This window comes from Neopsephotus bourkii, unplaced genomic scaffold (assembly GCF_033783945.1).
Source record: "Neopsephotus bourkii isolate Nb327-2 ecotype Australia unplaced genomic scaffold, CSIRO-AGI_Nbou_v1 NB_1154, whole genome shotgun sequence".
Classification (NCBI taxonomy): domain Eukaryota; kingdom Metazoa; phylum Chordata; class Aves; order Psittaciformes; family Psittacidae; genus Neopsephotus; species Neopsephotus bourkii.
In genome coordinates, this window is record NW_026901640.1 from 3,707,473 (window position 1) to 3,722,996 (window position 15,524).

General features: G+C 42.5%; 1 protein-coding gene across 1 annotated transcript in view; it reads left to right on the plus strand.

The window, feature by feature from the left end:
* The first annotated feature begins 1,670 nt into the window (after window positions 1-1,670).
* PIGL (phosphatidylinositol glycan anchor biosynthesis class L) overlaps window positions 1,671-15,524 on the plus strand; it is a 56,400-nt gene continuing 42,546 nt past the window's right edge. The window contains exons 1-2 of the mRNA XM_061363595.1: window positions 1,671-1,999; window positions 5,600-5,699. Coding sequence (XP_061219579.1) covers window positions 1,744-1,999; window positions 5,600-5,699 — 356 coding nt within the window. The 5' untranslated portion in view covers window positions 1,671-1,743. The remainder of the gene's footprint in view (window positions 2,000-5,599; window positions 5,700-15,524) is intronic.

Consider the following 15,524-nt stretch of genomic DNA (forward strand, 5'->3'; position numbering starts at 1 on the left):
GAGCTCGTTCTTTCTTCCAGCCATGCCGGTCTGCGTTGGTGCCCAGGCAGCGTCAGGCCGCGAGAAGCCGCCGGCGAGCCAGCGATAAGAGGGCGGGCTGGTTTGCTCCTTCCAGGACCCGCTGGCCGGTGCAGCGGCGAAGGGTTCCCTCCCCTTCCCCTCAGAGGGGCTGGGGGGAGGCGCGGGGGCTGGAGGCGCCGCCATGAGGCGAGCGCGGGGCCCGTCGGCGCTGAGGCGGGCAGGTCCCTCCAGCCCGGAGTGGGGCGCAAGGGACACCGCGGAGCCGGTAGGCCGCGGCCGTGCGAATGAATGGAGTCTCAGGACCCGGGGACAGGCACCTGGACGGGACCCCGAGCGAAGCCTCAGGGGCGTCCGGCCCCGCTGCGCCCTTCCCGCCTCTCGGTCTGAAGCACCTCAGCGGGGCTCCCGCGCGTCCCGGTCGCCGAGCCTGTGCCGCTGGCGACGGGTGACTCCAGAATAATGTGAGAGGTTTAAAATCGCAGATTCATTTTTATTCCCACGAATGAGGGGTATGTGAATTGTTCCCTGCTTTTTCAGTGCATTTCGAATCTGCATGGCATTTTACCTGCTAATATCTCAGGTATTCTAAAATCACAACTGCATCTCTTACCTGTTTTACTATGGTGAAAAAGAGCATTAGGCAAGATTAAATTACCTCACGGGTACAGTTTCCATTAAATATGAGAAGTCATATCCCACATTTGCAGGATGTGTGCCCACACATTTATTCAGATTAATAAAGCAGGGGCTCATCCTGTGGCAAATGGGATTACTTATGAAACATACGTTGTATTAAGTATGTAGTTACTACAGCAGCCGAGATCCACTCTTATGTAGTGCTACGTTAAGGTGACGTGACACATCTCCAAAGACTTCACGTTAAAGATTTGCAGTCTTTAATCCCAGCACGTGCCGGTGGCTGCCTCTCTCCACTTGGAAGTTAAAAGGTGTCCAAATAAAAGTCTGTGAAGACAAATCAGGCATTTATCTTGTGAGCTCTCAGCTGCTCTTAAGATCCTGAACTTCTCTGCATCATTTTCGCCATTTGATTCTACAAACCCACCCAACTGGCATACGCATTGCCTTCGATATTGGCCGCTTGTCTGGAAAAGTGAAGTTTTCAAGCCACAGTGTATCCAATTGCCATTTTTTCATGTTTATCTAACTATTTCCTGTCTCTTTTTGCTCTGCAACCTTCTCCCATGGTTGACTTCACTTCCAAGATGTATCCAAACATTTTTTTTTCACCCTTACAGCCAGGCTTAGCACAGCCAGATCTGCCGATAGCAGAACGTGCCTGAAGATAAGCTCCTCCTGCCCTGCTTTTGAGGCTGCGTCTCTTCCACAGCAGCACAGCGCAAGGATCAGAGGTACCACACGCTGAAAAGCTCAGCTTTTATCACTAGTAGCTATTATTTCTGTGCGGCTGACGCGCTGCAGGGTCCGGGCAACGGCAGTTCTCCCCAGTGGAACCGGCCCTGCTCGAACCGCGTTGCCAGGCCCAGCAAGGGCAGAACACCAAAAGACTTCCCGCTTCCGCCCCTCGTCCCGGGCAGCCCTGCAATGATAGAACCGGGGCACGTTTCCGCAGTAGAGGCCAAGCGGCCCCGCCCCGAGGCGGGGAGAAGAGGCGGAGTGCTGAAGGGGGGAGGCCCTTTTGAAGGCCGGAACCTTTGAGTCGCATCTTCCGTTTTTGGCCGGAGCAGCGCGGCGTGGGGCGCTATGGCAGCGGGGCCCTGGGGCTGGGGGCCGGTGGTGGCGGTGCTGGTGCTGTTCGCGCTGCTGCTCGGTGGCGCGCTCCGCTTACGGCGCCTTGCCGTGGCCGGCGGGGCTTGCGCCGACCTGAGGGGAAGGGCGGGTGGCGTCCGTGCGCTGCTAGTGACGGCGCACCCTGATGACGAAGCGATGTTCTTCGCCCCTACGGTGCTCAGCTTGGGCAGGGCCGGTGCCCGCGCCGCGGTGCTGTGCTGCTCCGCAGGTGAGCGGGGAAACGCGCCGGGAGCGGCGGGGCACCGGCCAAGGTGGAGGCCGGGCTTCCTGCCTTGACGTCATGAGAAGGCTGCCATGATGTCTTCCCTTGCTGGTCTGGCGCTGTATGTTTGGGCTGTACCTTGGGGTCACCCGCTGCCTGGATGCAGGCGTGTGATGCCAGTGCTGTGCTGAACCTCACGGCCCTTTAGGTCTGTGCTGCCATCACCGCATGGCAGAAGCTGTGGCTGCCCTATCGCTGGCAGTGTTCAAGGCCAGGTTGGACAGGGCTTGGAGCAACCTTGTCTAGTGGAAGGTGGCCCTGCCCGAGGCAGGGAGTTGGAACTGTGGGAGTTTTAAGGTCTTTTCTAACCCAAACTAGTTTGTGATTCTATGGTATCCATAGAATCATGGTGGAGAAGGTCATGTGTCATCCACCTGCGGTTTGATATCATGGCTCCAGCTTGTGATGTGGTGTAGTAACATCCCGCGCTTCCTGGAGAGCTGCCACAGGTGGGCAGCTTTAGTCAGAATGTTACTTTCAGCAGAGTATCAGCAGTGACATCTTCCTCTACACCTGAGCCTCACGCAGAGGTTTCACAACTCAAGCTTAGGTACTTTCAAACTGTGCAGAAAAGTCAGTATGTTATACAAAGGTGCTGTTCAGCACGGCTTTTTGGCATCTCTGATTCCATCATCTTGCAGATGACTTACTTTGTTGATCCAGTTTTAATATAATGATATATTCGCTAGAACTCATCTAAAAGTTAGTAAGTTGTGTGATGCTCTAATAATGGAAAAATAGCCCTGAAAGGAGCCTGAGGGCATTCTGTCTGTCAGTCAATCTGACGCAGCACCGACGTCTCCTCAAGTGCTGCAGACAAACATCTTGTTTGTTCTTCAGAACTTACAGGGAGGTTCCTCAGCCTGTGTGGGCCAAGTAAGTAAGGCATTAGCTTTTCTTCAAATCACTTTTCCCTGAAGTGAAATCACTTATCTCCCCCAGACTAAACAACCCTATTTCTTGCAATCCTTCCTCATATATAAGGTTTTCTAAGCCTCTTATCATTGTCATTGCTGTCCTTTGGACTCTTCTGGTTGGTTCACAGCTTTGAAGTGTTGCAATAAAAAACTAGCAGTACTCCTGCTGAGGCCTTTCTGTGGCTGAATGGAATGGGAAGATTCTTACTTACCCAGGACAGTTTTTCACTGCATGTAGCAGTCTTATGTTCTTCTTGTGATCTGCTAGGGCTCCAGATTATTTATTTTTTTTCTGCAGAACAGATACCTAATCAGTTATTCCATTGTTCAGCTTTTTGTGCCTAAGAAACAATGTTATTTTAATTGATCTTTCACACCATACTGCTGTACCAGAAATTGTGAGCCTGCTATGAAAAGTAAAGGTACTGTTTTGATGCTTGTTGAGAGTACTGTCTTGGGCTTACAAACATTTACGTCTTGTTCTGATAGCAACTTACATTTGGGAAAAGGGCCCTCTGAGGTTTTGAAAGCTCCAGCTAGTTCCCTGACAACTTTCCTGTTCTTTATTTTCAAAGCTTTCTAGGTGAGAAGACAGGGATTAAGCTATTGTTGAAGTTCTGTGGTGTCATGGATTTACTGTACGTCCTATTCAAGATTTAGTGCAGAGCTTTCAGTTGTCTTTTCTGAGGGACAAAGGTCTGTGGATCCCATTTGGCTTTTTCACGGCTACGGAGAGATTACTGAAGTGCAACTCTGTGATTTCAGTGTGGGGCACTAATACGCTGCTGCTATTAGAGAACTTTCCAAAGACATGTGGTGCTTCTGTTTATTTTGTTGAATTTTCTTTTATTCCTGATTCAGCACTGTGAAGCTTTTAAGTGTGTTTGAAATTGCCTTCTATGTACTCTCTTGCATATCTCTGTAACAAAGCTAGCAGCCCATATAGGGAAGTACATTCATTGAGCTCATAGATTTTTCCATGCCTCTAATTAGTTTTTGGGGTGATTCAGATGGTTCATCCTCTCGTTGGTGTGATTGATGATAAGTGCATTGATCAAAGACTGCAAATTGTAACACTGAAATAAAATCATTACTTAGAAACCATCATACTTGCAGTTTTCAGATGTCAATCAAAACTACTTAGAAATGAATTAGAGTTGCAGCACCATGGAAAAAAAAAAACCAGTCTTTTACATGCTGAATAATCTTCGATTGAAATAATTACTCATTCTAAATGTGCTTTGCTCTCTGTAGTAACTGACTATTGTGAGTGCTCCATGGATGAGGTCCAGCAGCATCAGCTGGTTTTGTTCTCAATAGCTTCCCATTTTTTCATGTTAGCATTCTTCTATTCCTGATGTCCTGATACATTTCTCAAGCTGTGGAACACAGATACGTTCCCTGAGTTCAGTAGAAGTGAGAGATTTTGAGAGCAGGGGTACTATTTGGATAAAACATCACCTGCACTCAGCTTTCACACTGCATTGCAGCAAAAGATATGTTATCTTAAATCACTACTATCATTGTAAAAATTCAAGCAGTAAGTCTGCCGTGCTCAGTAATCTATCCAGTGAAGGTGCACACACTTTTAATTTGCTGAAGCTGGAACCTGCAATCTAAGCTGCAGGCTACAGAGCTGGCGTGTTCCTCAGCAAACCCACAGATAAACATTGCCATAGACTTCTAAAACCATTCACTCAGAGTCTGCAGGAAGAGGTTGGGTTTTTATTTTCTAGTTACTCTCTTTCTTTGAACATTTGACAAAGCTTGCTAGTGATGGATCAGATTGCAACACTGCTTGAGAGAAATGCTGTATTTGGATGACTCACACCCACAACAATAAAAAGTTACAGTGCAATTCAAGACTTGAATCATACATTAATTCTCATCTGTATTTTGTTCATTTTATTGCTTCAAAGTTAAAAATGGATTGCGAGCACTGCCCCACACAGGGCAGCATTCTGGAAGGGGCCATCACAGCTCTGGCATGGACTTTGCATGGCTGATGCCAAGAAAAAATAAGGGACTGTTAGAGCAAGGTAAGAAGAAAATAATTCAGTGAAGAAGGAGGCGATGTATAAAGATCATGAATCCCATTTCCCTGCTAGTTGTTGAGCTCAATCTGTTATAATTTTTCCCAAATGCCTTATCCAAATTAGGTTTCCTGTGTTTTGGTTTTCTAAGTTCTTTGCAATCTTACCATTTTAGTTTCTTCCTGAATTTCCTCTGTGAATGATGCTGAGAAAACTTTGTCTTAAACCAGAGATTGTTATGATGGAATTCCTCCTTTCCTCAAGTCTTTTTGGTTCTATCACTGTATTCTATTGCAGTGTCATAATGTTGTATGACAACTACTGCTCATAAGAAGTGGTCCAGACTATTGTAAGCTTCAGTTACTTAAAGACCACAGCATGGGTCAGGCTTCCTGTCTGTTAATCTCAACAGTTACCCTGAGCTAAGCTGGGTGTTGCTCAGGTAAAAGGGGTGGGGTTTGTTCCCTGCAATTTATCTCTTGCTCTTTTATTTCATGTGTGATGCTTACACTTAAAGCCTTGAGAAAGAAAAGAGGAATTCTTTCCAAGCCAACCTAAACTAAGTTTGACGGTGTTGCTGTGTTTTCTACTTTCAGGGAATTACTACAATCAAGGAGAGATTCGTAAGAAAGAATTGGAAGAGAGTTGTGTGCTTCTGGGGATTCCAGCTTCCAATGTAACAATCATTGATCATAGGTAACACATTTTCATTTACAACATTATTTCATTGCAGTTTTAAAGGGAGGGGGGTGATGTTCACTTTAAAGTTGAGTGAGAGACTAAAAAGTCTTGAGGAATCTTAAAAAAGACCATATTAGATACTTTTGTTAGCTCTTAACATAAATCTAATCAATGCAGAAGACAATTCAAGGGTATAAAGGTGATCATAATCCCTATATTAAGCTCTGTTGATACAGCATGGAGAATAACTATAAAAACACTTGTTGGGGTCTGGCAGTGTGTTTGGGCAGCATGATCATATGCTCTGACACTTGTTGCAGTGTTATAGAGACAATTGTAAATTCTCTGCATTGCCTTTGGCAGTTTGTCTGTAGGTGAGTCTTTTCAGGGTTGGTGTGGAATTCTGTTGTGTTTATAATCTGGTTTAGTCCTGGCTAAAGACAAAAGTGAATTGCATTATTAAAGACAGTCCATAATAACATGTTAGTAAGGTTCCTTCAATTTAAGCCATGTAAAAGTTCTGTTTTTTCTAAGGTGTGATGTTGTTTTCTTTAGTTGGGTGTATATACAAAAGTAGGTGATAAAGCTGAGACTTCTTTCTTTTGGGATTAGTTCAGGAACTGTCTTCTGGGCAGGTGATTAAATGCTTTGAATCAGTGAAACTCGGAATTAACGTTGTAAAGGCCTCTTCAATTGTCCAATCAGTGTTTATGTAGGGTTCATAGGAGTTGAATTAGATACTGATTGCTAGGAAACACAGTACAAGTGATTGTTTCAATTATAAACAGCCATTATACAATCCATACAGAGTATATCTATTTGTGAAGAAATAGCTTTAACAGAAAGATACTGATTTGAAGCCACACCAACTAGGAAAGTTAGAGTTTAAAAAAATCTGGCTCTAGGCAGGCCCTTTTCCCATGAACATATTTTCCCTTGAGCTAAGGCAACAGAAACTACAGTCCAGTGAGTTCTTTGCTTTTTTTAGCTTTAGGTTTCTCTCCAAGTTTTCAGCTCACTTACAAAAACAGCATAGGAGTTGTTTGCCTTTGGAATGAAAAGAGATGTTTCCATTCACTTCTCATGAACTGGTTTTGGATAACTTCAAGTTTTGTAGTACAATCATATGACAACGCCCAAAATATTTTGGGGAGGGATAAGGAAAAAAGCCGCTAAGCTTTACTAAGCATAAAGACTGCTCAATGCACCATGCAGAAGTGCACTAGCCTTTCATCCACTAACCTTAGTATGTGATGTGAGTGGACTGCTCAGTCACCCCCTTCTACACACTGCTCTTTGCCAGTAATGCTTTGGTTTGCTCTATAGGAAGGTGAGGCCGTTCAGAGAAGTTGCTTGGATCATGCCTCTTTGTTAGTTTCATTGCTATTATTACACATATTTATACATGATTTCCCCTAGTGAATACACTGCCTGAAAAGACAGATCCGTCCCATTGTCCAGAGCTCCAGGGCATAGACCAGAATGTACACCACTGTTCAAAGAAACAGGTTTTGGTTTGAGGTCTCTATCTCTGAGGTTAGAGTGCTATGAGATAAACAGCAAATCATCTTTGTTGTGCATTCAGAGAGAAACTGAAGTTCTTGCTGAATTTTGCTCAGAGCTTGTTTGCACAGTGAAGTCAAGTGTGTTTACAGTGCATTATTTACTCTGCAGTAACTCGCCAGCTGGATGCTCTTTAGGAAAAACATCTGTGGATCAGGTGTTAGCAAAATGGTAAAGGATCAGGAATTATTTTTAGATGACGCTGACTTCTTAGAGTAGCTGATTTTTAAAGTATTGTTTCCCAGCAGTTTAGACAAAGCACTGGGATTCAGGGTTCTTGAAACTTGCTCAAAATCCCTGGATTCCTTAAGGTCAGTACCTTTCCTATGCCTCTGTTGTGACTTCTCTAATTTATATATCATACAAAAATATTTGCCAGTATGGCATCATGTGAAACTTGCTAAATTAGCAAGTTATCTACCACTAGATTTCCATGTAAATTCATGTCTATGGAATGCATTTCACGAGGTTGTTCCTCTTCAGTATCTTGTCTTTTGTAGGCACTGTTTAAGGTCAGAGTTCTTTAGCGTTTTTTGTTCCCTTCCTAATTCATCAAAAGATAATTTTCCACCAATGTAAAGAACTAGTATATTGCTTTAGGACTGCTGCTGGCATGCTGCCCATCTAACATTTCTTCTACAAACACTGAATGCTTTACATTATCCAAGCTGCAGATTTGTATTTTGCTAAGGAAAGCCCAAAGGATTGCTAGGTCTGGATCTGCTCCAGCCATTGTAGTGTGGAGCTGAGTCATGCTGCTTCTTCTTTCTTTGTATGATCTACAAGTGAGTGAGTAGAATTTTCAAGGTGTAAAAGGGGAAATACACGTAAAAAGCCAGGTGATTGACTTGCTCTGTAATGTCACTTGACCAGGCAGGTATAAAATCAACATGACATTTTAAATTGCCTGTGAACTTGTAAGGAGAAAGCTTCTGTCAGTCAGCCTATGATGAAATCTGTGTTAAAGATCAAATCCTTATTAAGCAGTCCCCTGCCTTAAACAGTGTCTCTCAAGTACAACCAGGATTTTTAGGGCAGGACTAGCTCAGTCCCTATCAGACAACTGTTTTGCACTGATTCTTTAGCAGGTGTTTGATGTTGTCACCGTGTTTACCTCAATTAAAGACAACTAAAATCTTCTGCACAAATATAGTCACAAACTGCACCTATGTTTCAACCCTAGAGACTTGAGTCTCCTGCAGGAAAGTTCTTCACTGTAGAAGGCATGTCCAAGAGTGGAAAGGGACATGCATTGCTGTGCAGCACCCGGTTACTGTAGGTGAGCAGATGGGCATGCAGGCACCATGCTCCAGACTATTTTAGAGTAGAGCACTTGACTGTTCCTACTTGATACCTGTAGGAATTCTTCCTACTGTTCCCTTGTACTTGTGAATAGTACATGTCAGGCACCACATTAGCAGAGGTGTCCCCTGAGCTGGCATGTAATTATCATAGCTCCAACACTGCGCTGACTGAACAGCTGCTTGTAAGGGAGACAAAGTTGTGTTACCATTCCCACATGAGGCTTAATGCTTAGGGGAACCCAGCTCAGAACTAGGACCTGCATTGTTCAAAGTTAATTTCTGTACTGAAACACTTATTTCCCCTGCTGGGTGAGGGAGGAGTAGCAAGAGAGTGAGGTCAGAAACTCATGCAAGATAAAAGTCACTTCATTGATTATATAAATGGCAATGTCAACTCTGTGATTCTGGTGTGTTTTTATCATCTTATGTGCTGCAGCAGTGGACATCCTTGTAACTGTAAAAACAAGAGATCATTTGGTTTATCCTACTTACAATACCAGCTTAATTTTCACAGTGTGGTATAGTTCTACAGATCTTCAGTGAAGGGAAAATGAACATAGCTAACGTACATGCCTGTAATGCAAACACAGACTAACGCAACTGAAAAATTTGCTACAGTGGTATGTCTAAAATAATAGATAGATTCTGGACATTTCTGTGGTGGCAGAAGGGTCTAATGTATAAAGCATTTGGCTACTCTGCAAACAAAAAGGGACATCCATTTTCACCAAAAGTTGTTTTTCTTTAGGCATGTGTTAGACTTTGCTGCCAGATTTAGCTTGATTGCTAAATTGCTCTGGTGATGTATGAGCAAATGATCCACTTAAAAGACATGAGTACTTGCTGAGCAGGGCAGAGCTCCCTCGTCTTGAGAAGAGCAAATCTGAGTAACTGATTTGCACTTAAGATGTGCAGGAAAGACAAGATTCAGCTTAGCAAAAAAGAGCTTGTAAACAAGTAAAAAGTGAGTCCTGCATTATCATAAAACATAGAGATGTTTTCTCGTCAGAATATACAGAAAAGAATACTTGAGTAACAATTTGAAGAGAAAATATGTTCACCAAAGAGCCGCTTTGTATGCTGTTCTTTGAGGTACACTGCTACATGTTTTCTTGGTTGTTGCTGTATCTGGTCTTGAGAACATTGTGAAATGAAAGTGTTCTAGTCTCCAAAGCCAGTTATCAGATCACGAGTTATTGCCATGGTTTTGGACTTGTGAATGTACTTTTCTGGAAACTTACTCATAGTTGGGAAGGCTCTTTGTAAGTAAGTAATCTGTGAATACCTGCTCCTGATCTAGAAAGCACTCTCACAGTGTGTGGAAGACCAGGAATTAATATCTAATTGATCTAACTAAGATCAATTAGACTAAGAGTTAGTTAAGCTCCCATTAACACTGGGCACGCGTGCCAATGCTCTGGCTGTCTACTAGTCTGTAAATTACACATAAACAGGAGATGTTTTCTAAGCTGTTTTCACTTGAAGAGACCAAGCAAAAAGGAAGCCCAAATTGTTCTCTAATATCTGGTTTGGGTTCATGGAAGGATAAATATCAGGCATTTTACTGCAGCTTCTGAAGCTTTTGTGCATGGTTGTACTGGACAGAAAGTAAAACTGATTATTTGCATCTTTAATATGACAGAAAATACTTGGCCCAAGTTTGCACTGCAAAGAAAATAAAAGCTGAGATTTGTGTAAACTGGAAGATTTTCCTTTCACAGTACAAAGGCTCAGTGCAAATAATGTTACATCTGCTTCCAAGTTTCCATGGAAATGGCACTCCATTTGCTTTTGTATTATTATTTCATTTAAGTCCAAAAGGGCTCTGATTAGACAATGCACAGGACAGGGAGGACATCTGCTCATGAAGAATTACAGGCTCTCTGCAGGGTTTTTATGAAGCTGCAGAAAGGCTCAAATACTATTTCTCCGCTCCCCCCCCCCAGTAATTCTTTGTTGTTGGGTTTGATTTTTCCCCTACAAGGTAAATGGGCCTTATTGCACTTCCTCCTGTTTAACTCCTAATGAACTTCCTTCCATGAGCACCCCATGTCAGAGAACTGTCTACAAGGTCATGGGAAAAATATATCCTTAAATAAATAGTGTGTGTGTCTGTGATGATCAAAAAGATATAAAAAAAAACCCTCAGCCCCTTCAGAGAACAAAGAAGGTAACTGGAAATTTAAACCTTTTTAATAAAATTTAGAAACATAGAAACATAAAGACAGTTGTTAAGTTTATCCCATTGATCCAGTTAGGTTTTACTGTATTTGGGTGGTTTGTTGATGGCTTTATTGATTTAAATGCAGGATGCTGAGTATGTGAAAGCTCCAGATGCAGCTATCTAGTGAGAATACTTACTGCAAATAAGAAAGGCTCAAAACTGAAGGCACCAGGAGAAGTGCAGAGGTAAAATCCTGGCACTGGATTTTTGCCTCAAAATTTGTCTGGTGGCAAAGCTGTCAGTGATCTCATAGCGGTTTCTGCCTCACTTATTTTTAGCCCTGTGTTATCTTGCTGAATGGAAGAATCTGTGTATGTGTTTCTGATCCAGAAAGGTCTTTCTTCTTTCCCTGTTCTCATATTTCATGCTTTGGGATCAATATTTAATAGTTTTAATTCTACTGAAATAATTGTGGTTATTACTTACATTTTGTCCTAAGTTCCTCATGGTATAATAGTTTGACATTTCATTGATAATTCTAAGAGCAGATGCATGTGTTGATTAAAACTGCTGCCATCCTTTATTGTAGAAGACCTGCATGTTTCAGTAGTGAGTGATGGAATTCTCCTCATCTCAGTTAGCTGGAAATGTCTTTATTTTGCAGAATTTTCTTTAATTAAGAATAGCGTCTGTGGGACCAGAAAATCTTAGATGCAAATTGGTCCCACATTCAGTGTGTATTACAGGGAAATCGACCTACATCTTTTGAATCAAATATACTTATAATCATCCTGAATACTAACATGCTTTACCATGACAAGGCAGCATGAATCCTTTGTTAGTCAGACGGGTATCTGATGCTTAGGTAATCACTGTAGCCAGATTTCACTGCTGTTTAGTATAATTCTTGAAGTTTAAATTGTTTTCTTTCAGTGAAGACAGTAAGGTATTTGGCCACATACTTTTATTTACATTTCTAAATAAACAGCTAGTTTTTCCCAAATGCTTATCACATGTCAGCTCATGCTGGTATTTTAGGACACCGGAACACTTTATACAAAGGATTATATCAAAGTCTGCCTTCTGGCTTCTGCTTTTATAAGCGTTGCTCTATGCAATAATTTAAGAAGAAATTCTCCTGGGGATTGAGATGTCTCTTTGCCCTCCAGGAAAGCTGCTTTCTGAAACAGGCTTGTACTGCAGTGAGTTAGGTTTAGCTATTTTGTCCTAACTTAGATATTTTTCTCAACAAGGAAATATGCCCTTTTGCTTCCCTCAGGCATCTGTGAACCAAATCCTTTCTTAGCTTTCTAACACAATTAACTTCCTTGCTATACAAAAAGGGAAAAGGATCTGTGGGGAAAGGGAGAATAAGCCTTTCACTGCTAAAGGGGCATGTCCCCCAGATTACCTCTGCAGAGCAATGAGCAATGGTCCTTTTCCAAACATTCAAGGATTCTCCTTCAGATGTCAACAGAGACCTGTCAAACCATGTCAGTGAAGTCACAGCAGGGTTTGATTAAGAGCCAAGAGTCTGGCCAGAGAAGCCAAGGGCTCTGAGTAAATGCAAGGGAATGGAAAGAGAGTGCTAAAGGACACAATGTCTTAAGAGAAATCAAATCAAAATATTAAGCATTGAGATTTATTCTTTTAATGCTCAATATTATTTTAGCAGAATAAAAACTATAAAATACTGATCTCAAAACATGAAAGGTGAGTAGAGGGATCCTAGCCATCCCCTGAAGCTAATGCAAGCTTGATTCAACTTAAAAAACGTCATTGCTGGGAAGCTGATAGTAAGAAAAGCAGTAAGACTGTTTCAGGAGTCTGTGAAACTGGCTAGAGCTGAAGACAGGGATGGGGCGCTAGAACAGCAAAATCCACTAGAAGTAATATTTTCTTTGTTCTTTCTTAGTTCATATCTTCAGAAATATCTTTTATTTCATTAATGGGTTGTAAAAGTTCCACCCATATGTTAAAGGCAGGCATCTTCCCTGGAGCAAAGAAAGCTGCATTGACCCATCCTGATTTCATGGATGGTTCACGTCCCAGCTTTGCTGTCTCCTGGTAATACTAACAGATATGCTGACTGGAGCAGTTCTGTAACATGACCACTTGTGTCAATGCAGAAGGAAGTGTCTTTGGGTTTGCTGGTTTCCAGGATAAAATGCAGGGTTTCACATGGAAATGTTTTGAATGTACTTTCTTGATGATGCTAGTAAGCTATAGAAAGATACAATCATTAAAGCTATTATCAACAGTTATACCTTAAAGTCCCCTTTTAAACATGGCAAACTATAACAACCCTATTTTACTAGTTCCGCACTGGAAAAATACGGTGTGTTTTGCCAGCAGACACCCTGAGGAGCTAAGGGAGAATCACAGGCATTTCCCTTTTGCCCCTGGAAGGTTCTCTGCTTTGGTAGCCCAGCAACATCACTGTTAGTCCCTCTTTTTAATCTGCAGCTGCAAGTGCCTGGCTGTTAGTTATAGCCGGACAGATCTCTTATGGAGAATATGATCAGCTCTTTTCCTTAAAGAGTAACAGTTATGTCAAATAGTCTCAGTAAGCTAATCAAAGAGGAGGAACAAGCAGAAAACAATCTAGCAGGGATTCATTTGAAGCTTTTGAATCTTTGCATTCCTCCTAGCTTACTCAGGGAAAATATATTCCTGTTTCTACTGAGAACACTCTTAAAAGCATTCTCACAATAATGGATTGGGCGTTAACGCCTTGTTCACAAAAACTGTGTGGTTTCTTTGTATGTTCTCATAATCTTATTTTAATTGTAGCTACAGTACAGAATGTTGAGTGCTTCAGTTAAAGCTGTGAGATCTGAGTCTATGACATGGTTTGGAAACCTCATTCAATTGCGTCTTCTGCATGTCAGATAATTACTGTGCTGGAAAAGAGAGGAAAGGGATTTGCAGCCCCTCTTGGTCAAACTCCTCTTTGGGATTCAGCCTAGAGAAGTGCAATTCCTGGTTTTCCTCCAGGTCCGGATGCTGGATGTACTGGGTAGCTCCCGCAGGCAGTGTGTGCCTGCACTCACTTGTTAGTTGGAGGTAATTGCACTAACTTCCCCCAGGTTGCCTCCGTCTCCTGGAGACAAGAAGTGTCAGTATGTCCAGGGGCCTCATGACTTTAAAACTAGTTGTTGGTTTATTCCTCTTCCCTTCATCTAACTGCTAGCTCAGTCACTAAAAAATTCATGGAATAATCAATATCTGAGCCTTGGGATCAAGGCCTTTATTAGGGTCATTAGGACAGAATGTTTCCAATTAAAAAGCGTAGCGTCAAAGCTGTCAGGCCACTTTAAATGCCACAATATGCTGTTGTGCTGAATGCCACCAATATAATCCTCATTTCTTGAGTTTGTTTTCAAAATTCCCACTGAAGTCAGAAGGCATCTCATATGCTGTCAGCTAGTATGGGAATATAGGAAACAGTGCATACAGACCGTGAGGTTTGGGTGGGAAGCATCCCCTTCTATGGCACACTCAAAGGGTTAAGCTGATGAGCTACAAAAGTAGGGTGTCCTCAGGGCCTGTGTGACAGGATCATGGGGTGAAGGAAATTCCTGAGAATTCCACCTCCCCCTAAAAATGGTTGCGGGTCATTCAGTGGGGACCTTTCTGTCTCTTTGGTAGAAGAATACAGTGTCAGGATAGGAAAAAAAAACATCTCTTTGTGGACATCACTCGAGTAATGAAAGGAGCTTAGTTACTTTCATGTTGAATGGAGTATTTAATTTTTTATAGCAATAGCAATGTTGGGTCTGCAGACGCTATAAGGACTCAGAGGACTTTTTGTGAGGATGTAGACTTAAAATTCTGTGGGTTTTTACAACATATGTTTTGGGTCTACATCAACCCAATTCTTCCACACAGGCGGCAGAACTGGAGTTGTAGAAACTTGGACATCTTTTTCTTTCCTCAGAGCCAACTTCTGGTCCCAACAAAACCAGTGGGGGTTGGCCATTGAGTTCAATGGGACCAGAAATGGTCATTGAAACAGTCAACAAGAGAAGGCAAAGTCTTGTTTAAAAATGTTAGTATGGGGGAAAGTTGGAAAAGCAACTGTACAATGGATGTTGTGTAAAATGTGTTTTCTCTTAATGACCTTTCAGTGCAGATTGGCTCTGTTTACATACAAATCAAAAGCTGGTTTGTCTAACTGCCAGCACTGCAAAACTCAGTCTGGGATCCGAACATCCAGCTGTGTCTTTTGCCTCTGACATCCTCCCAGTAATAAAAGTTGTGTGGCTGGGATTTGGCTAGAGTTCCAGATGATGTGTGAGCCAGAATTGAATTCAGCTTGCTCTTCCTCTGCAAGACAATAGAAGTTAGAACTTGTTTGTGTCAATAAAATAACCATATACAACTCATAAACCCCCAGGGACCAGATATGATGAATAAGATGCTCTTTTTCCATCATCACACTTCTAACCTTGACCAATGTTAGTAATAAGTCTGTGAGAACTTGGACTTTTGCTTTCCTCATTTCAGAGCTGGAGTAGAAGCTTTAATGGAGTTTACCGGTGAAGATGCAGCATCCAGGAAACAGACATAGTTATGACAACCTTTGCAGTGCTGTCTAATCCAAGTTATTTGTTCTTCACTTCCAAACTCTCTGAAGGGTACACTATGTTAAGTGCGGGTTGTGCTCTCTGGGCTTGTGCTCTCGCAATAGCTTCCTGCAGATAGGCATAGTGACAGAGACAGTGACTTCTTCACAGGTGAAATGGTACTGCGAGCATGCCTGTTAGTTATCACTTTCCTGTTCCAGTCTGTTCTCCAGTGGCATGA